Raw genomic sequence first — 21,519 nt, forward strand, 5'->3', positions numbered from 1 at the left:
TCTAGTGATTAAGGACTTTGTTTTGTATTTAGGCATACCAGCATGAAAGCTTCAGTAAAGGGCTTGATATTCAAAAGTGCCTCTATATCTACAAGTCAAGTACCTCCATCACTCCTTTATTTCACTTCTATTTCTTTTAATACCGCTCTGTAAAACCAATTAAAACCATCTTAAATGTTTGAAATTGCATTTCTCATTTTCCTCCCATTGTATCCTGGTCCTCTTACAGGACCTTCTTTCCTGGTTCTCCTCAGGACCAGGAAAATAGCTGTAGATCTTACCTCTGAATAACAGATTTTAAAACATCACCACCCACTGTTTGAGCCTAACAAATAATGTCTTTCCTGCCGTGTTCACTTCATTCTTACCTCAGCAAAAAGGACACTGTCAAAATTGTTCAGCATGAAACTGAACAACTTTGACAGATGTCCCAATTTACAGATTTTTCATTAAGGAAACCAACCAAATCCTTAATTTTAAAAAACATCTCTAGACTGGTACATATATAAACTCAAATGCTCAACTTCATTCTCACTGCAAACTGTAGAGATGTGCATCACTTCTGGCACTCCCAGCCTGTTTTCCCTTAGCAACTGTGCCTCTTACCTTCAGCAACAGGGAGAAGGTTCCCAAGATGACTGAGCAGCACCTTGTTAAATGAAAAAAATTGTGTTTTCTACATTCAAGACACGTGAGACACACATGTATGTGTGTGTATGGGGAAAAAGTGTTTCCATTTTTAGATCACTTTGCATTGACGTAACAAATGGACAGCGAATTGCCTCATACATCACATGGTATCTGTCATTTAGGGAAGGTTTGTGGTCTCTCTCCCAGATTTGTTTCATCCTCCAAGATGAAACAAAAAGGAAAAGGAAAGAAATACATTCCTTACATAACCACCTGCCTTTTCACCTTGGATTTATATCAAGAGTGCCTCAAATTTTCAACGACCATGAACTAAAGGTCCCAGTCCAAGAAAATTAATGTCCTATTTTTATGCATTTATTTATGTACACACATGCTAAATCTGACTTTATGAAGCAATTGCAAGATCAAATAAAAAACATCTGTAGTGACATGCACACACACACACACACATATATGAAAGTCATGTATAGATAGACAGCAGACAGTGCGTATCTTCATGCTTTGCTTGTGAGTACATAACACTGTAATTACCTCATCATGAAATGAAACAAAATGAGGAGAGTTAGTGCAATGGTCTACTTGAGACAGAAAGTGACCTCCTGACTGAGTGTGAGTTCAGACTGTTGTGGACTCAGCACTCAGTAACTGAGGAGTGAAATATCACTTCCTAATGCCCAATTAAGGCAATGCAGCAGCAGCATTAAAAAGCTGAGGACAGCGGTGAGTATGTCTGGATGGACAAAATCTTAGATTATTTTCATGAATGAAACAGTCATGTTTCTGTGTCACCAGCTGGAACAGGAGCACCCCTTTAAAGAATCACAGGCTGAACATGTATTAAAAAAAAATCAGAAAAACCCAAACTGACCATATAGCTGTATCAATTCCTATAAATAAAAGTTATTTATTTATTTTCAACTAACTGCTCGGAAAGAGTAATTAGCAGGATACAATTAGGCAACAACTGAGAAATACTTAAAATCAATCCAGAGACTTCCTGTTTATGATTATTACCCATAAGATTGTATAAAAAGACTGGAGAAAGGAAGCTGGCACCCTATTTAGCCAAAGAACAAAATATATATCATATTTTAACAAAAACAAAAAAGAAACTAGAGTAGAGCACACATTTTAAATACAGTCAGAGCAGTTTATGTTAAGGGTCCTTTGAAATAAACTGTGCTTATTTATTTATAGAGCTTTCATCATTATGTCTCTTGATGCACTATGAAATGAGAAAATCCACTAATTTTCATTTAAAGCTCAACTAAAACTCCACTGCAATAACAGAAGGCAAAAGCCAAAACTAAACATATATACACAAACGAAAGAGGGAAGGAAAGGGAAAGAGATGGAAAGAGAGAGAGAGGGAAAGAGAGAGAATAACTGACCTATGAAGACTTTGCTTGCATAGTAACTTTGAATAAATTCTACAAAAGATGTTAAATTGCTGAGAAATCTATTTGCTTTCATCTGATACAAAAAAAGCTCACGAAGAACAAGATTTTGGGCTGAACCAAACACCTTGAAAGGGCCTACCAATGGAACTATCACAGATGTGCAGAAAAAAAATACATAAATATTAACATTTTAATTGGCTGATGCACTGTCACAGTGGGGGAACTTGTGGATACAGCCCTCTCAAACCCACTCTATTTACAGAGATGAAAAAGAACAGCATGCAAAGAGTAAAAGGAGATAAAACACTAACAACCCTACAGAACTGTAGCAGCAATCTTCAAGCAAAAAGGATTAATTAGCAACAAAGGCAAATGGCCATTTGCTTTACATTATCAGTTCTCCTCGTGGTCATTATTCACCAGGAAAATCTTTGTACCTTCATAGCCATTATCCACATACCTAGGCTATGACAATGCAGTGTACAAAGCAACTGAAAGCTTTTGAAGGCAGCTGAAACCCCAGATGAAGCACGTTTGTTCCATGGAGCCATTTGCTGTGAGCACACCCCAATCTGACAAATGCATTTGACATAATACAAGAACATGCCAACAGACTGACATAAAAAATACCAAATAATCATGCTTATTTTCTTGATGAAAGAATCCTGTCAGTGCTCCTTTCCCAAACTCTTTCCTCTCCCTCTCATGGGATGCATTTCATGTTATGCCCATGCCATGCACAAATTTGAACTTTGGATTTAAACCCCTGCTTCTCTTGCATTTAAATTATGTAAATACCAAACCCAAGCCCTGTGAAATCCAAAACAGAGAGCATCTAGTCCTGGTTTAGGACAAAACAGGCTTGTCTTCTTCCTGTTACGCATTTTGAATGGGACAGTGCAGGGCAAGTCTGGTATTTAAAGTCCTCTGCTGTCATATATTGCTACAGGGTGCTCTGCAACTTATCTCATTCCTGCCTCCAATTTTCTCTTGTACAACTTTCACTTCTCAGTGTCATTAATATCCATTCAGTAAACTGATGTCAAGTTACTATTAAGAAAGTGCAAAACCTCCTTTCTTGGGTTTTTTTTTTTTTGCTAGAGATTTAACTACCAGAAGACAGCTGGACATGGCCAGTAATGTACCTAAGGCACAGCCATGAGAATAAAAATTTATCCCTGGCTAAGGGGAGGGATGTCAAGATATTTGTGTCAGCTGTTCCTTCCTGACACTACTGACTGGATAATCACTGGATTTTTTAGCTCAGTAGCTCACAATTAATTGAAAAATAGACAGGGTGGCTGGCAAGCAGCAGTTGACATATTTGAAGGGACACAAGTCCAGGATAAAAGTCAGTCTGCTAATTTCTTTCAGGAGAAAACACTTTTTTGTGTCACTATTATAACATAACATAAAAGCAGCAAATCCCAGGTTCAAAATGGGGTCTATGCAATGCAGTACAGAGAAACCCAGCTCCCTGCTGTGACCATGAACACCAAGTTCCCCATGCCATAAGAATTGCTTAAAACTGTGCCTACAAACTGTTGGCAGGGTGGACAGGTAGGTCTGGTCTACATTTAAGATATGCTAAAATACTTATGGCTATATGGGAATTAATTTTTTCCATGCTTGGAAAAGCCCTAGGGAAAAAAATAGTTACACTGGCCAAAAAAGGAAAAAAAAAAAAAGAGAGAGAGATGGAGAGAAACAGGAAAGCAGACAGATATTCTGGGGCAACCCAGAAGTTTAAACTGGGTCCAAATGATGCTTCTAAGAGACTGAAAACATAACCTGTCCTCTCTCTGAGTTTGTAAAGACAAAATTACCAGTTTTAAGTACAGAGCTGAAAGAAACTATGATCATAACAGGACACACTAAAAGGTGATATCTCCCAAATTCTAGCATAGGCAACAAAATCTTGTTAAAAAATTAAATACACCCTCAAGTTAAGGTCAATGAAATCAAGTCAATGAAGAAATCAGCATGCAACAAGAACATGATTACAGTCAGCAAATTAAGTACAGGAAAAATGAACCATGAAGAAAATAACTGAATACTAGGTGGGAACAGCAGAGCACAATACCCAAAAAAATCCCCACAGACTACCCAAAGCCATAAGGGAGGACAAACCTCAGCTCTTGCTCACTCTGCTTGAATAAAATACATGAAGTCATATGCTTTAATTCCTTGACACAAATGTAAAAGAGTGTAAAGAAAAAAGACTGCCATGCAAAATAGGGCACTGTGATTTCTGAAGTCAAATTTCAGGACACCTCATTTAAAAGAGCTTACACTTTTTTTCAAAATACCAAGTTTTTGTTCACTCCCTCCAAATGCAAGTAATTTTCTTAATAATTTTTCACCTTTGCAGTGTTGAACATAATGGGACAAATAATACATGATGCACAAATAAGTTATAATGCTCCATGCAAGTTATTAGCAGTGAGATGCTGAATGTGTGATAAATCTAGACCTGAAAGTGAAATATGCCTCCTAATTAAAAATCAATTATTAAAAACAGTAAAGAATGAAAAAGAAAAAAGGCTCACTCACCAAACTCATAATGAAATCCTGGAAACTTCAGAGTTATTTGAAAAGCAGAAAAAACCCTTCAACATCTATATTTAACTAAAGGCTCCATTGTGGGTTTCTTGATTTTATGATTAACAGTTCTGTAAAAAATTGCTTCTGGTATCTTTTTTGCTTTTATCTCTTCATTCCAAATGGTCATGAAAATGAACAGACAGCATTTAAATGGGAAATGCAAGAACAAACCATTGCTCCAGCTCTGGGAAATCAAAGTACAGGGATGCCCTGATGTGGCTCTGAGGTGACACAGGGAAGACAAGCAGCCACCCAAAACCATCAGCCCCTGAACTTGCAAGCAAGTGCACCATGTCCACCCACAATGCTGCCCATTGGTTTTCTTAGCAGGTCTCTTCAAGAAAATGGATTTTAAAACCCAGGGAAAGTGATTGGCAAACATTTGATCAGGATGTGCAAATAACTCTTTCCAATTAATTTGAGTTTAGTTCTGAAAAGATTTCAAACACAGAACAGCTCAAAAGCAGCTCAAAATCACAGCACCTGTTGCATAAGCTTGGACAAGCAGAAATTTCCAGTTTTCTTTATCTGTAAAACTAAGACAGGTATTCATACCTCCAGCAGTGACAGAGAGATTAAATTAACAAGCACTACCAAGGAGATCTGAATCCCATTATTGGAGAAACTACACTGGTATTATGCATTATCATAAATATTCAGCACCTGCAATCAAAAGAAGGCTTTGGTGTTTACGTATATAATAAAGTTTTAATAATTCACTATCAATATTTCACACAGAGTGCTACCGTCACTTTCTTCTGGATAAAAGAAAAAAAATACACCCAGAATTTAAAATCCACAACCATTCCACTGGGAATCAAACCATTTCTTTTACAGAAAAATGCCTGTGGAGAGTACCAAGCCATTTTTCCAAAAGCCAGGGGCTCCAGGCTCCATCTGCCTGTGTCAGGTGGGTGCTGGCCAGGGCTGCTTTCATTTTGTGTACCCCTGTCTGGCCTGCAGACTGCACACACTTTTCCCTTCTCAAAACATGCACCCTGTGGCACCTGCCCAAAATCTAGAATACTTTGGCAATGAAACTCTCAGGATTCTTACTCAGAAAATTTGGAAATCACAAGCCAGTGTGCTCTGAGGACATCAGCTGCCCTACCCATGGGTGGAGGATGGCACCTTCACACATGCAGCCCCTCAGCCATGAGCAGTCACCTTCTAAGCCCTAAAACTGACAGATTTGGTATTTTTCCTGTACCACAAGCAAGAGGGTACATGGTTATCCTTCCACCAGAGATCAAAGGATGTGGGACTGGGGTTCTGGCCATGGGGGCTGCAGCAGCTTGTACCCAGAGGAACTCATTGCATGCCCAAACCCAACCTCACACAGCAGCTTCCCCATAACCCCAAAGACACTGATTTCTTAAAATGGCAGTAAAAGCCCCAAAGGATGCCAGGGCAGGAGGAGGAAGGGAGGGGAAGCAGCACCTTGGGCTGCCATCATGTCAGTCTGCCATAAGGGGAGAGAACATCTTTTAATTGCCACTTTTAACACATAAAATACATGGAAAATCCTAATTTGACCCACAGCACAGGCTCATCCCATCTGCTGCAGAGGGAGAGCCACATTATCAAGGGCCACACTGAACAGATATCAACTTCTGAAGTACAGTCCAGCTGAATAAATAACATGGAAAGTTAATAGCCAAATCCTTTCAGCAGCAGCAGTGCTCTGGGAACCTGATTAGAACTTGAACATTTGCATTGATTTATATTTTTTTTTGCAATGTTACCAGCTGGGAGCAAGTGCTGGAAGGGAGGTAGAGGAGCAGCTCTGCAGAAACAGGAACAGCTAGTGAAGGATTACCTCCTAAAGGATTATCTTTTAAACAAAGAAAAATTTGGTATACTGTAAACAACTAACTCAAATCAAAAGAAACAGATTAATCCAACAGGATTAACAGGTAAGGCTGCCCTGTACTTTAATGTCCAGATACACAGCTGAGGAACGTGAATGGTTTTATTTAGATGATTTTATTTATTTGTCAAGCACCTTTTCCTAGTCCAAAATAAGAGCTGCCTGTTCTGTTAAAACAAAAGCTTTGACAGCTTAGCCTGCAGCCTCACAAGCAACAGAGATTGCCTGTCTTTTTACAGAGCCCTTTCCTTTACCCTTACATATGTAATCTCTGATCATAGAGTTTTTTTAACTCCCACCAGGAAGGAGCATTAGTTGCTGCCTGCATTGCTCCTGCGCTGGGAAATTTCCAGAACTGATCTCTCCCCCTTCCCTCTGGGTGGCAGGGGAAGTCACTGAAACTGAGATGAAGCTCTTTATGGGTACATCTTTCCTGAATTTTTACCACTCGTGTAGATTTTATAGCCACAGTGCTACAGAAATACCAAAAGTAAAATAGCATCAATCTACTAAAATAAACCAGCATGCAAGTATTTAGAAGCAATACAATGATATCTACTTGAGCATCCCTGCCTTAGCAGTAGACACGTTAGTAGCATCTCTGACTTGCACCAAAGATTTGTATTGAAATCTACCTGACTATTCTGACAAGCAGAGTAAGGTAAGCAACCAAGTTTAAACCATAACATTTAAAAAAATAAAAATATAAAGCCACACTCATTTACTAAAATTACATTTTACCGTATTTTAATATTTCCACATAACTGTTAAAATAGTTTATTAATCATACATTTGAGATTTCCCTGGAGTAAATTAAAAAGCCTAAATACTTAAAAACACAACACAGCATAAGGCAGTTCAGCAGTTCCTTTAGTCAGCCCCAACTCTGTTTTAGTCAGCCCCTACTCTGACCCAGAGTTGAAACCAAATTCAGCAGCAGTTGCAAACCTTACCTCTTGATGATAGGAAAGATTATGGACTTTGGTGAATTTTTCCATCTAATAAATTTATACTTCCAACTTTTGAACTTATATTCTTTCATAACCAACTAAGCTCTGCATTGGTCCAGCATATATTTCATGTTTGTTTAAAAGTGAATTAAGCATTATGCAAAGACTCACCTCCTCCACCTCCAAGAAGGCTGGAATTAGCTGTAAGAAAAACAAAAAGGGAATTATTAGCATTGAGCTTCCTAAATATTCATGGAACCAAAACAGAAGATGTTTCACAGGAGATTGTCCATTGTTTCAGTAACTTTGCTACTCTTCCCTTACCCGAAAACACTTAATGCAAAAACAATCACTTATTGTAAACTGCAATCACAATCTTTACCTTTGCAGAACCTTTGAAAATGCAAGCTAATAAATAAAACAATAATACAATTACTAAAGCTAATGCATTGAATAGGTTATGAAATTACAATCCTGCATTTTTAATTCTATAAACCGTATTCCTTTGTGATTACCAAATTAATTTAAAATTTCCATTGTAGAGAAACTTAAATAGACTTTGATGCAACTTCTGATTATCTCTCCTTGTTTTCTATGCCATGGGACCTTTGGGGATGATGATGAGAAATCCTGGTTCCATTGATGTAAAATGGTTTGTGCAATTGAGCTGGGATTTCCCTCAGCAGGCTTAATTGACTCAGCACTGTAACCATCCAGCTACCCAGGCCAGAACTTGATAAATCACTTATGAAAAGCAATTTTCAGAGCATGGTGATACAAGATGGTCCTTCAAATTAAGCTAGCACAACTGGAGTCATGCCAAATATTTTCCTTTCAGTGCCTAGGCAGAAACAGAAGGAATGCCTAAGCTTCTAAACCTGTTCTTTAGATGTATGAGAAACAAATCCTTGTTGTATCAGAATATATTTAAAACAAAGAGAGAGACACAGCTATTTCTGATGAGTAAAGAACAGATAGCTCACACCATGTCCTGCTACAGGACAAGGGTATATAGCAAGATACACAGAATAAATAAGGTATTTTCTATATGTTATTGTTTATGCCATTTTCCTGTCTCTTCAATAGAAGCACGTAAACAGCAAATTCTCTGCTGTTGGGTTTTTTCATCACTTCCTTGAGACTTTTACATAAAATCGACAATTATCTTTGTTTTCTTCTTTATCAGATATTCTACAAACACCTTGGACTTAACATCTATTTTCAGCTCAAACATTTGCAGCCAGCTTTCCTGACACTGCAGTAAAACTGCCTTCATCAGAAAGCCAGATTTTCCATCACAGCCAAGATCCATGCTCAAAATTACCTCTACATTACTCAAGAGCTACTTCTACATTAGTCAAAATGCAATGTTCTTAAAAAAAAAAAAAAAAAAAGCAGTTTTATATCCAGCATAGCTGACCATATCAAATCAAAGCAAACTAATTAACTAAGTTATTTACTTATCCTAGGATGAGCTGTCCTGCTGTCACTGAGGAATCATTAAAAACCATGACCTACAGAGATGTTCTCATGCTTTTTCCTCATCCAAGTCTGGTTCTAGTACCCTGGAACGTTAGATGAAGGAAAATGGGACAAAAAAAAAAGTTTTTTCTGAAACAAAGTAATTTGGAGCCATTTTCAATGAAGTGCTTGTTTGAAGACACAGAAAGGTTGGAGCAACAGGCACAAAATGGAAAACTTTCAAAAACAACAACAAAATTATCTGTAAGTGATGAACATCTCTTGCCTATCCTCTCTAAAGTGCTAGCAGAGAGCAAGTACTGCCATGAACATATTGCCTTTGACAAAGACATAATGATGGTAATAATAAATGTGTGCAGACATGTTGCAAAGAACGTCAATCTTGCTATATTTACCTAACTCTTGCCCTGACTGAAATTCACTATTAAACAAAGAAACAAATAAAACCAGCCTCACATATTTCTACAGCTGCTTCTGAAGACCTCCTGTAACAGGTAACATCACTTTCCCCGCACTAAAATGTACTTATCTGCTATAGAAATCAGGAGAGTTCTTATCAGAAGAAACTAAAAGGAACAAAGTGTCACCTACTGCCTGCTATTCCAGCTTATTTTTTTGGCACTGCAGAATACACCTACAATTAAACTATTCTAATCCTTACATGAGTCACGTTCTAAGATTTCAGTTATTATGTTCAAGAGACTTGAGACACACAGCTAAAACTTGTTACCAAAGTTTCCACTGCTAAAAAAGTTTCTTTGGATACCCAGCCAACATCTCCATTGCAAACTTACATTCAATGGCTTCTCAGAGAATTATGTTTCTCTCATTAAGTTTTCCTGACAACATTCATCTTGCCAATATTTTCCAAAAACTTCTTAATAACATATAAGTCAGCACCACACACTTCTCTATAGAAACAGTAAAAACAGTTCAAATGGGTTTTTGGCTGCAATGCATCTTCTACAGCTATTGAAAATGCAGTAATTCACAGAGACTCTATTTTTTTAATTTTGCTTGCATAATAGAAGCAAAATCAAACCATCTCCCTATGATTCCAGGAAAGAACAAGACTGATTTACATTTACAGTTTCTTTTCTAGAAAGATAATGTGTCAAAAAGCAAGAACTCTTATTCTGAGATTTTTCCGATGCTTCCTGAAAGGTTCAATAAAACACACGTTTCTTTCCATATTTGGGAAAGTCTTACCACTACAGAAGTACTTTGTCACTTAGCACCTAATGAATCTTCTCCCATACAGAGGTCAGCACAGCCCCATGGCTGCAATCACATCATATTATGTTGGAGCAAGCATGGCCTCTCCTCTCAGTCCCTCTGCGTTTATCTGCAGCTGCATTTTGTCCATCAGTGCTCCCAAACCATCAAGTCTTGGAAAACCCTTTGGAAGCTGCTCCTTCTGTAGAGGTTCAACTGTGGGCAGCTGTATGAGCAACCAGCAGAAGGTCCCAGGAGGCTTTCAACCTCCAAACTTGACAGAGCCCAAACTGCCCCACAGGTTACACTGCTGCAGCTCCTCTCACTCAGGGCACGCCCAACCTTGGGTAGAACACCTTGATGCCACCACGTGCCCTGAGAAGCTCTGGATGCCCCATCCTGGCAGGGCTCCTGGTTGGACTGGACAGGGCCCTGAGCAACCTGATTGAGTGGAAGGTGTCACCCCAGAACACCTGCCCACAGCAGGACAGCTGGAATGGGATGATCTTTAAAGTCCCTGCCAAGTCAAATCACTTCATGATTCTATGATTTTAAAACTGCAGATTGTAAATCCATCTTGGCTAACCCCTTGTTCTTATTTTTCTTTTCCAGAGCTGCACAAGAGTCTCAAGTCACAGGAGACTTGGGGTGAGAGGAAACAGGAAGATGAAATTGCTACCAAGTTACCAAAGCAAAGAACAATAAAAGAAAGCAAAGAGGGGCTCCAAACAAATGGGCATAAAGGCTTCTTGCACCTCATTTCATTCCCCATATCACCCTTTCAAAGTGACCTGCCCAACCTCTCTGAAATTGCCTCCTTAAAAACTAGAGTCCACAATAGATTCCTGAGCATTAACTCCAAAAATCTACTCACAATAGAAACTTGAAATATTATTTTAATATTTACACAGAGTGGTCAGGCAGGCAGCAGACTGCTGTACCAGACTGAAATACAACACACATTGATAGAACCCCATCCAAAACATCATTGGCCATGGCCCTAAAGAGGCAGCAGAGGTGAGAGTTCATGTAATTTTAAATATTTTTGCCTACAGCAGTAACAGAAGCTTCAATTTTTTTAAAAAAAAAAGTAAAAAAAAGAGCATCATATCTGGAGACCAGTTCCTGTGGTGTCCTTTAAATAGTGGCTTCATGATGACACAAATTACAACTCTAGAGATACTGTGCATCACCACTACTTTAAAAGGAGACTTGAATGCTGCATTCTGACAGACAGATCTCATCTTCACAGTCTGTCTCAGTACAGTGAGCACAAATACATCTAGAAGTGTTAAGATGGCTTTCAGCCCTTTGGGTCTGGGTTTCTTTTTAATAGGGATATTAGAACCATTAGCAGAGAAAGTGTTTCTACAAAGTTCAGCCTCATCCCAAAGAAAAAAGCCACTCTAAAAAAATCACTTCAACAAAAAAAACCCCAGTATCTAATCACTAAGGATAACGATTTAGCCCTTAATGAGATGTTTATAGCCCCACATTCAACCAGAAATTCAGTATTTCAGTTACTTAAAACCTCAATGGACTAGACAAACATGCTTTTTAAAAGCACCAGGACAACCTGCTAAAGAAACCCAGAACATTAGTCTGCTGTACCCTGAGAATTTAACTCTTGCGTTAAGAAACAAAATTCTTTCAAAAAAACTAGTGTGGGGAGAGAAGGGAAAAAAAGTAAAGAAAACAAAAAACCTGGAAGGAAAGAATTCAAAGTAAGCTTAGCTGCTCATGATGGAATATCCACAACAAAAGCTCAGGTTACTAAAACGTACAAATTTTAATAAAGAATATAGCAGCAAATTCAGCAAATAAGAACTGGACATCAGCGTTTTAAAGCTCGGCCTTCTTAAAGAGTTATGCAGTGTGGGGTCTCCAACTGTTGGTGTCAGTGCTTGGCACCAATCTGACTGTCACCATCAGTTTATCACCTTACTGTAACACTTTCCTACCTTCTCTCCATGAGTTCCCACAGGCAGCTTCTCACAACACTGACTCCTTTTCTCTTCCTTCTGCATGGCCAGCTGACCCTTCCTGTCCCTTGCACGACCACCTTACCCTCACTGCTCCTCACAGCCCAGCCAACAAACGCCAACTCTCCAGCCCTCCTCTCCATCAGCTAACCCACTCCTAACAGCCATCCTTATTGGACACAGCTGTGCCCTATTAAGGGCAGGCCTCATTGGACACAGCTGTGCCCTATTAAGGGCAGGGCTGGTCCTACTCTTTGGTAATTAGCACAGGTGCAACTGCTCAGGGGTGAGATTGCCTTCAGCACTATCTCTGGTCTCCTACAATCCATCCTCTGACAATGTTCTATCACTTTCCAGCAGTTTTTTGACTGAATAAGCAGATCAGAAATTCTGGTGTGGCGTTAATATTTTCCTCACTGTTCTCTTTACAATATCATTCTTACCAAATAGTAAGGTTATTTGAAATTTTGAGGAAAGTAATTGAATGCTGAAGAAGTTCACCTCAAACAAAACTGAAAATCTTCCTGCACAGCTAGCCAGAACATACAAAAAGTAAAGGAGGATGTATGGATGGGTAGGTTGAACAGGCAATTGCAGGCACAGAATTATTTCTTCTGCTGTCAGTTCTGAGGAATTTAGAGAATAGGAATGATGTGAGTAGCAATTTTTGTGATCTCTCTGGAGATAACACACTTTTAGCTTTGTTAACAACACGGCTGAATAACTGTTTATTTTTTGTTGGCACATACTCATCTGACAACAATTTAAGAACATAAATTCTTCTGGGAGCATGTCTTTGTCAAGTATTAATGGCACTAGTAACTTAAATTGACATCTATGTCATGCAGCCATGCATCTGTCAGTATAATAAAAATATAACTCTAAAAGATTAGTTGATATTGTCTGACTTTGGCACCAGATGTTTGAGCTTATTTTGATGTAAAAAAGATTGAATATTTTTGTCAATACTTTCTAATTGTGAAATTTATTCAAGGAGACAACTTTATAACTGGCAGTATTGTAAGATGCAAGACATTCTATTGCCTCAGACACCATTTTTATTCATCAATAAAACATCATAAGAGGCAGCTGGTGAGCAGAGTAACAGTAATTTATGGAATGGGAAGCTACATTTCTTCTACATGTTTTGTGAGACATCCTTACCTGTCACTGCATTTCGTTTCATCTTCTCTCAAGAAACCAGAGAGAACAAAGAGGAGTGAGATAACAGCTGCACCTTGTACATCCAAACATTTTCAGTGAGAGATGTGTTTGGCTGCCTTGAAGTAAAAAGCTTCAGGCTTAAAGATCATGAAGTCATTTTGGAGCAGGTATAGTAAATAAAACATAGTCACCACTCTGTTTAAAATGTTTCCCTGCATATACAGCCACAGCAGTCAGGAGAGGTAAAATAACATTAAAACAACAGACTGGGCCAGATTGGCAAAGTTATGTCAGTGGCTAATGATGCAAAGCAGAGACTACTGGAAATCAGAAAACCACTAGGCCTAAGTGGCCAAATGAGATTGACTTAAAGCACTTAAGTGGCCAAATAAGATTGATTTAAAACACTTACGTAGCCATACCCCAGAAAGAGTTCCAGAATATGGGTGGAACAAATCACAGAAGATTTCTACAAGCAAGTTGCTCCTCTCCAGATTTGCTTACTTTCAATGTGTGATTGAGAGCACATCATACTCTCAATACACACTCAAAAGACTTCAGCTTCATTCCTAAAAAATCTCCTTTTCTCCCTATTAAACCTCTCTGCAAATAGACACAAACGTTTACCCAGTCTCATTTTATTCGTAATAGGAAGTACCAGTTTCAAGCTTTCTTTCTAAAAAGACAAGATCCCTAGAAGGATGACCAAACAATTCAGCTCATGAAGTTTCCATCATCTTTGTTTCAGCAAAACAGATGATGTGGGATACTAAAAAAGGAATTGAGTTTTCCATCTCTTACCTTTTTTTTAGATATGGAAACTGCACAGTACAAGATTAAAAAAAAAAACCCTGTGATATTCTCTTCCCCACTCACAAATTCTCTACAGAGAACAGAGTTTTTTTTAAACTAAGGATTGCTATCTTTGCAAATAAAGCAGTCATTGTCTCTAATTTCAAGATTGTAAAAGGTATGTCAGAGGTAGATTAAGGGGAAAAAAATAATCAGCATGCTAGTAAGTACTCTGGAGTTGATCCTGTCAAGGAAATTGCCTTCACAACATTCTGAATTCAATAAGGAAACAATAACTGTCATAAGGTCTCAGTTATTTTTCTTCTTCTAATACATTACCAACTCAATACATGATATGCATTTATGCAAGAAGGTTATTTTTAAAAGTTATACATTACATCCATTAAGCTTAATCAGTCATATGCAAAGCATCTCTGAAATCTGATATGATGAGTAAAAAAAAGCCACCAAATGCACCAAAGACCCAAGGCAGGTAAGGCAGCAGACAGCAGCATGGGACAGAAATGAGCACACAGTTATCAGGATAACATCTTCAACTTGGCCTAATTGGAGGCATAACTTCAAAGCAGAGGGAGCAGAATGACAGGTTTTTTTCCATACAGTGAAATACAGTAATTGCTTTAATGCAGGGTGAAAGAAAATTAACAGAAATTGAAGTTGACTAACACATCCTGAGAAAAATCCATGAGAGAAGGTATTTGGCCCAGAGTACTTCCTAAATGCTGCTGTATAAACTTCCATATGGACTGAAGTTTAGGTTGCAGCTTTAAAAGAAACCTACATTTTGCAGTAGCCTGAGGACTCCACCAAAATTGCTTCTTGGTGGGAAAGTCAGACAACCACAACAAAAAAATCTAACTTAAAAGAATATCCCAAAACCCAAATGAACTTGTTTTTTAAGAACGGTCCCAAACACAACTACACAAAGCACTTCCAGGTGAAATTTTTGCAAAAACAGCAGTTCACACTTTCCTACCAATGAAACTCATACTTCTCATACCCATCCAGTGGTATTAATTTCAGCTAGACAGGACCATCTATTTCAAAGGAAAAGAAAGAAAGTGATGAAGAAGGAGAAGGTTTCCTGCCAGTGCCTCAAGAAGGACAGTTAGAAGAACCTGTTTGATGAGGCTGATGTCATCCCTGGGAGGGAGAAGACGACAGACTTGTTGAATCAGAACCTGCAGTTTGCAGGGAAGGAGTCAGAAAAGGCTAAAAGTGGCTGGTCAGCACAGAAAGATCCATGGCCATGTTTTGTGCGTGCCCCTCTGCAGCAGCCATGCTCATTTTCCCCTCATTCCTCTCATTTCGGGAAACATCAGAAAAGCACAAACCAGGAACAATTTCATTCTAAATCAGGGTGATAAATTGTCACATGCACTACACGATGATAAAGGGAAAGAGATTAATTAAGATTTGATCCATTTTGTGCATCAGTTTGTCATTTGCTCAGCCACTTAAAAGTTGCCTTCTAGATCATTAAGGTATTTAACAATCTAGCTGAGCTGAAATGCAAAGCAACAGGAACTTCCTTCAGCACAGAATAATGAGGACAAAAATATTCAGGTCTACTAAAACCCATTCTTCATTACATAGTTTAGGCCATCTGTGTGGTTTGTAAATGCAACATTAAAGGGAATCAAAGTGCTGCAGTATATAATTAATCCATTTAAGTAGAATCATTATCAATATTTAAAAGCCTATGCAAAAGAAAGTAAGACGTGGTCCAAGGTTCTACTAGCACAATTAGAAAAACAGTTTTGGTAGTAATTGTTGCAAAATAATTAGTGAAATTTATAAAACTCAGGCATCTTTCCAGTATCCCAAAGGAACTAGAATATGTTATCTGGAAAGCAGGAAAAAAAAATCAGACTGAAGCTCTTCAAGCTTTTGTTGCTTTTGTCTTTTCAAAATTACAGCCAGCTCTGAACCTACCAAAGTCTACATGTATCTTATGACCTTTTTCTTCTATTTTTAAAACATAGCTATGGTACTTATGGTGTAGCTATATATAAATTAAACTAGGTTTCATTTCAATATTTTGCTACAAAAAAATGCCTAATATTTAACTTCTCCGAGGAAAATGTCAGACTGCAAAAAGCTGTATTAAAGCAACAGTTACCCTATGAAAATGAAAACAAAAGGCAAGAAAAACTAACATATTTCAGTCCTGAAACATTAATATTCAACATTCAGGCTTCAAATCAATTTTAAAAACCCTAATTTGTTATGAAATCAAAGACCACTGCTGCAAAGAAACTACCTGGGGCCTTGTCCTGCCATTTCTCCATGGGGCAACCAGCAGGAAGAGTTTCCCTGTGGTGCAGACACATCCCACACTGCCCCTGTTTTATTCCCAGGCAAGCCAAGCAAGGGTGGTCATGGCTCCAGCTGCAGGGAGACCTCAGTGAGTGTATTTTCAAGTCAAAGTAGCACATGCCCACACCACTGTTTTTTCTTAGGGTAGTAACACTTATGAACAATCCATTAAAAAAAAAAAACAAGAAAAAAGGCACACCTGATGTCCTACAAAACAAGAAACAGCCCTGGTGTTTTGGTTTGGTATTGTTTGGTTTTTTCAGCTACACAGACAAGACTTTACTTGCAACTTTTGCCTCCAAGTTAGAGGAAGGCAAGCTGTTATTGCACTGTTTTTGCAAGAGCAGCCTGGAAGGAAGATTTTGACAATGAATTACAAGCTCCTGCAAGCAACTAGCGCAGACTTGTAGGAGCTGAAGAGCCTGCAAAGCACTGAAGTTGACTTTAAAATGTGTCCAACTGGGTGAGTGTAACATGCTCTGCACATGATCATGTTGCATCACCTCTCTAATGATCCTTTCTTTATATAGCCTGAAATTAGAAGCAGCTCCTACTGTGGTCTGTGGGAGCCACATTACAGAAGAAACAGAGGATCTGGTTATGTATTTTAAAGTCGTGGGGGTGTTGTTTTCAAACATAGGCCCAAACTGTTCCTATAGGGCTAAATATTTGTATAACAACAGTCATGTGTTCCTTTGTAAGGGAAAATGGAACTTAATAACCTCAGTATTTCAGTCAAACTAGAAATAATGCATTATGGTAAAATATGGACTGGACATCATACACTGCCTCTAATAGTAATGTCCCAAATATTTCTTTATCCTGCTGTCAAATATACTATCCATACCTTTTCTTAACTGTCTGTTTCAAAAAGCTGTAGCCTAAAAAAAATCTGGAGAAGACCATAAAAGACAGTAAGAATAAAGTGTAGCCATCAACTTACTCTATCAGAGACATCAGAAACTTCCCCTTTTATGATAAAAGTAAGTCAGCTTAGTCAGATCGATCATCCTCTCCATTTTACTGCTCTTGGAACGTACAGTCCATGACACATCTTAAAATGGAGAACCATAAACTAAAGTTTGAAAAAAAATACCGCTAACTTACTATTTTCACATTGCCTGAAAACTCTAAAAACTCTATTCAGGAACTTTAAAGAAAAGGAAGATCACAAATAATCAAAATGATGGGAAGGCCTGAAGATATTTTCAAAGGCATGACAGAGCCAAGAGCCCAGATGAAATCCCTGGCAATGACAGATTTTAGATTGTGTGGGACAATTCTTTGTTCCTGTCAGCTTGTGGAGGGTTTCTAATCTTTCCTAGCTGCAGATGCTCACAGTTTGTGATTTATCCCAACCACCATCAGCTCGAGCTGTGCCGTGTGGTTACTTCCCTAGCAAACAGTGCCCTGCACCCCATGTCCCTGGCCATCACCTGTGTGCCTGCCCCTTGGGCTCCCCATGGCTGCCTAATAAAGCAATGAGTTGATTTGTTAAACTCTTAAGATCCCTCTCTAACACTACAATTACAGGTACTTCTTAAAGATAAGGCAGATTAAAGCTATTATCCAAAAATTTGCAGTAAACAGGCAACGTTGTTATAAGGTTGTACATTCTAGCAGAAGCAGCATTAAGGCTTTGATGAAAAATTTACTGAGGTTATGCTGGACAAGGAGCTTTCATTTTCTATGAAGCACAACAGGAGGGCAGGATGTTGCACTGTCGACACTGATAATGCCATGCAGACAGAAAAATACTCACCAAGCTGCAACTCCTAATCAGTAACTTTATCATATAGGCACCAGTGGGTCATCCTTAGGATTTCATGTCCTTGCTTCCTGCTAATGCCACTGGTCAATTTAGATATGGAAATGTTGCCTGTATCAAGCAGGACACATGCCACCTTGTCATGTAGGGTGATTCCCAGTTAGGCAACATATTTCCATGGTCTAGATGAGCCAAGACTTCTGGATGCACAACACGTGTGGAAGACGGATCTCGCTCCAGAGCTGATGATGACAGGCAGGCACTGTCCGGTGGCAATGTGGGACGTCTGTGTTTTGTGAACCCAAGACAGATGATATAAATTCACCCTCTGGTGGCCAAGATGCTTGTGGTTAATTTACCACCATCACCACAAGCACTTCCACCACAAATCCTTTCAGCCATAACCGCTACCCAAAACCGCAAGAATTGCTCATACTTGCTATTTTTGCTACTTTTTTTTTCTCATTGCTTCTAGTCACAGTGTGCCCACTAATTCAAGAGTAATACCAGCACATAAAACAAGTAATAGAACACATGTGCCCTTTGCCTGGGCCACAACTCAATCAGAAGCTATTTTGTATAGCCTACAAAGTATTCTCACTGAGAGATTCAATAAAAAGGACTGTGGCTTGTGAATCAGAGCTTAGGACTGAGAACAAGAGAGAAAAATCCTACAAACAATTTCTACAGATAAATAAACCAAAGATAAATTGGGGAAAGCTGATTCATCACTTCAAAGTATGCTGCTCATTTTTTGTGCTGGTACTGAGCATTTTTAAAGTGCTGCTTAAATAAGGACTTCTATATTTTTGGTTTACCAATCTTTCTGTTAGGCAAAAAGGAAGACAAATACATGTAGCTCAAAAACCCTGCTGGATGAATATTGGCTCAAAAACCACACTGGTCCAAGTTGAATCCTTTTTCTCCAAAATGCTGCAATACATACAGTCCATCTAGAGCAACTTTCTAATGACTTGCAGTCAATTAGATGATATTTTAATGAGTTACTTTTCCTTCTATACTTTACCTCGAGGAAAAACAAAGATCTTAAGAAGCTACGAGCTTTCACATAGACCATTTGAATCCAGGATTAGTATGTAACTCCCAGTGGTCTATTCCATGTCTAGGAAATATAAACAAGGATGCTATAATCTAATCTGTGCAGAGCAAACACTTCATTTTACTATTCTAATACTGCTAGAGTGATTTATGAGGCAGCTGAGTAATTCTGAAAAATGTACTAAGAAAACAAAGGCAAAATTAGGCAAAGTACGGACATTGTTTATATGAATACAGAGACCAGTAATGTCAAAGGATATCACGGGCATCTTATACTACACATAAGCACATCTGTGAGGCAGGTAAAGTATGTTTTTATAGCTGTTCAGAAAAGAAAATGATGAATCATCTTTTATAGCTCTATATAAAATTACTTTTCTAGTGGCAATTAATAGAGAGAGGCCCCAGAACAGCAGTCACATGCTCTAACCATCAGGGAGAAATAAATTATGTGACAATAAAACCCCCCAAACTCCAGTGAATATGGAGAATTGTGTTTTCTCTTGAAAAGCAGCCACATCAATCCCACATTCTATATGCACATCAGCAAAGAGATGGCTCAGTGGAGCTAGAGAGGATCTGCTGTGCCCAAAGTATGAGGAAGGGAGACTGCAGTTCAAAGCCCACATGACCAAATACTCAGCACAAGTCATTATTTGCAGGAAAAGATGTCCTGATAATTTATCTCATGTAATGCTGCTATCATTCATACCAATATGTATAAAACCCACCAACAGTCCCAAAATGTTACCAGAGTATTTTAGAGGCAGCAAAATCCACAGTGATCTGGCTAGAATAAGGGACTGCACTGGAGCATGGCTCTGTTCTTCCCCCAAAGTCTCAGGCAGTCTTTTCTTTATACTTAAAACAAATTAAATCTACTGCAATTAATGATTATAGTTTTTCCTTCAATCAGCCCATACTCCTCTAGGAAATTAACTTAGCTATTAAAAGCCTAAAGGCTGGAAAGGAACCTAGTTAGATGAGTTTTACCTCCTCTGTATTGCCTGTGTAATCAAATGCAGTTTCCCCACCAGTTTAATTCTAATCAGTTTAATTACTGAAAATTACAATGAAAAAAAACCCCTTAATTCTTACACGAGAACAAAGGAGAAAAGCTACACTTTGTAGCAGAAGAGAACTGTGTGACTTTGATACTGCACATGAGGGAGAGGAAATGACCAAAAATAAAGACAAATTCCAATATTCCTTAGACAACAGTTATCAGACTGAGGAGGTGGAAATAGCAAGCTACAAGCCAAGAATAAAACTCAGCACAGACTACTTCCAAGATGTGAAGCTGTGGGGAGAGTTTATTGCTTCAATATTGCAACACCTTGATTATACAGGACTTGTCTAGATCCACTGAGTGTTAATCTGTATTTCCTACTCAGTCTTTTGGCCCTATATAAAAGTCTTTTTGCTGTAATATAAAAATAGTGAGATGAAAGGTGTCTTAAGCAAGTCTTTTGGACACACATGGTGCTACATAGATACATTTAGAGACAAAGTATATTTCCTTCACTTGATTTCCACAGCAAAGGTATTTCTTACTGCTATGAAACTCTGCATTTAAAAAGAAATTATTTCATGGTATGTTTCACTTATCTCTTGCCACAAAAAACCACCATCCGATCAGAGCAATGAAAGGCAATGTAATGCCTTTATTTCTTCTGAAATACCCAAAACATAAACCAAATCCTTTCTTACATTGCATCTATTTCCCATTTCTCATTTTTCCTTTTGTCCATAATGGTTTTGCTGTCTACTTCACAATTCTAAGGACCTCAATCAAGGCCACTTTAAATCTTGTCCATCCAGATGACTAATCCCAGTAATCTCATTTAAACTGCTAGTTTACATTCTACTAATACTGCACAGCCATCTAATCTGTGCAAGGAAGGGGTAGGAGCAGGCTGGTGACTCTTACTAGAAGACATTGCAATCCCTGTGCAAGCAGAACTGCCATAAATCAAGGACTGGTGCTAGTAAGACAGATAGTGGCATTTTAAAGTCTAAAATACTGGAACAAGTTATTTTATTTTTGCTGAACTCACCAATCAGCCAGCCTTGCATTTTGCCATGTGCACTGCAAAAAAGAGAAACTCCGTCTCACCACAAAAAATGCAATCCTTCTCCAAAAAGGAAACTTGTTAAATCCAAGGCAAGTTTTTAACTAATTATGTGTATGATCTTTTACTAATGGATACTGGGGGGAGCCAGAGGGTAGATAAAATACCAC

The 21,519-nt window shown here is 38.4% G+C and overlaps 1 protein-coding gene across 3 annotated transcripts in view; it reads right to left on the bottom strand.

Moving 5' to 3' along the window:
• MACROD2 (mono-ADP ribosylhydrolase 2) overlaps positions 1-21,519 on the bottom strand; it is an 845,829-nt gene that overhangs the window by 652,474 nt on the left and 171,836 nt on the right. For all 3 annotated transcript variants that reach the window (XM_030946263.1, XM_030946261.1, XM_030946262.1), the window contains exon 4: positions 7,647-7,676. In XM_030946263.1, the coding sequence (XP_030802123.1) occupies positions 7,647-7,676 (30 nt within the window). The remainder of the gene's footprint in view (positions 1-7,646; positions 7,677-21,519) is intronic.

Source organism: Camarhynchus parvulus, chromosome 3, assembly GCF_901933205.1.
Source record: "Camarhynchus parvulus chromosome 3, STF_HiC, whole genome shotgun sequence".
Lineage (NCBI taxonomy): Eukaryota > Metazoa > Chordata > Aves > Passeriformes > Thraupidae > Camarhynchus > Camarhynchus parvulus.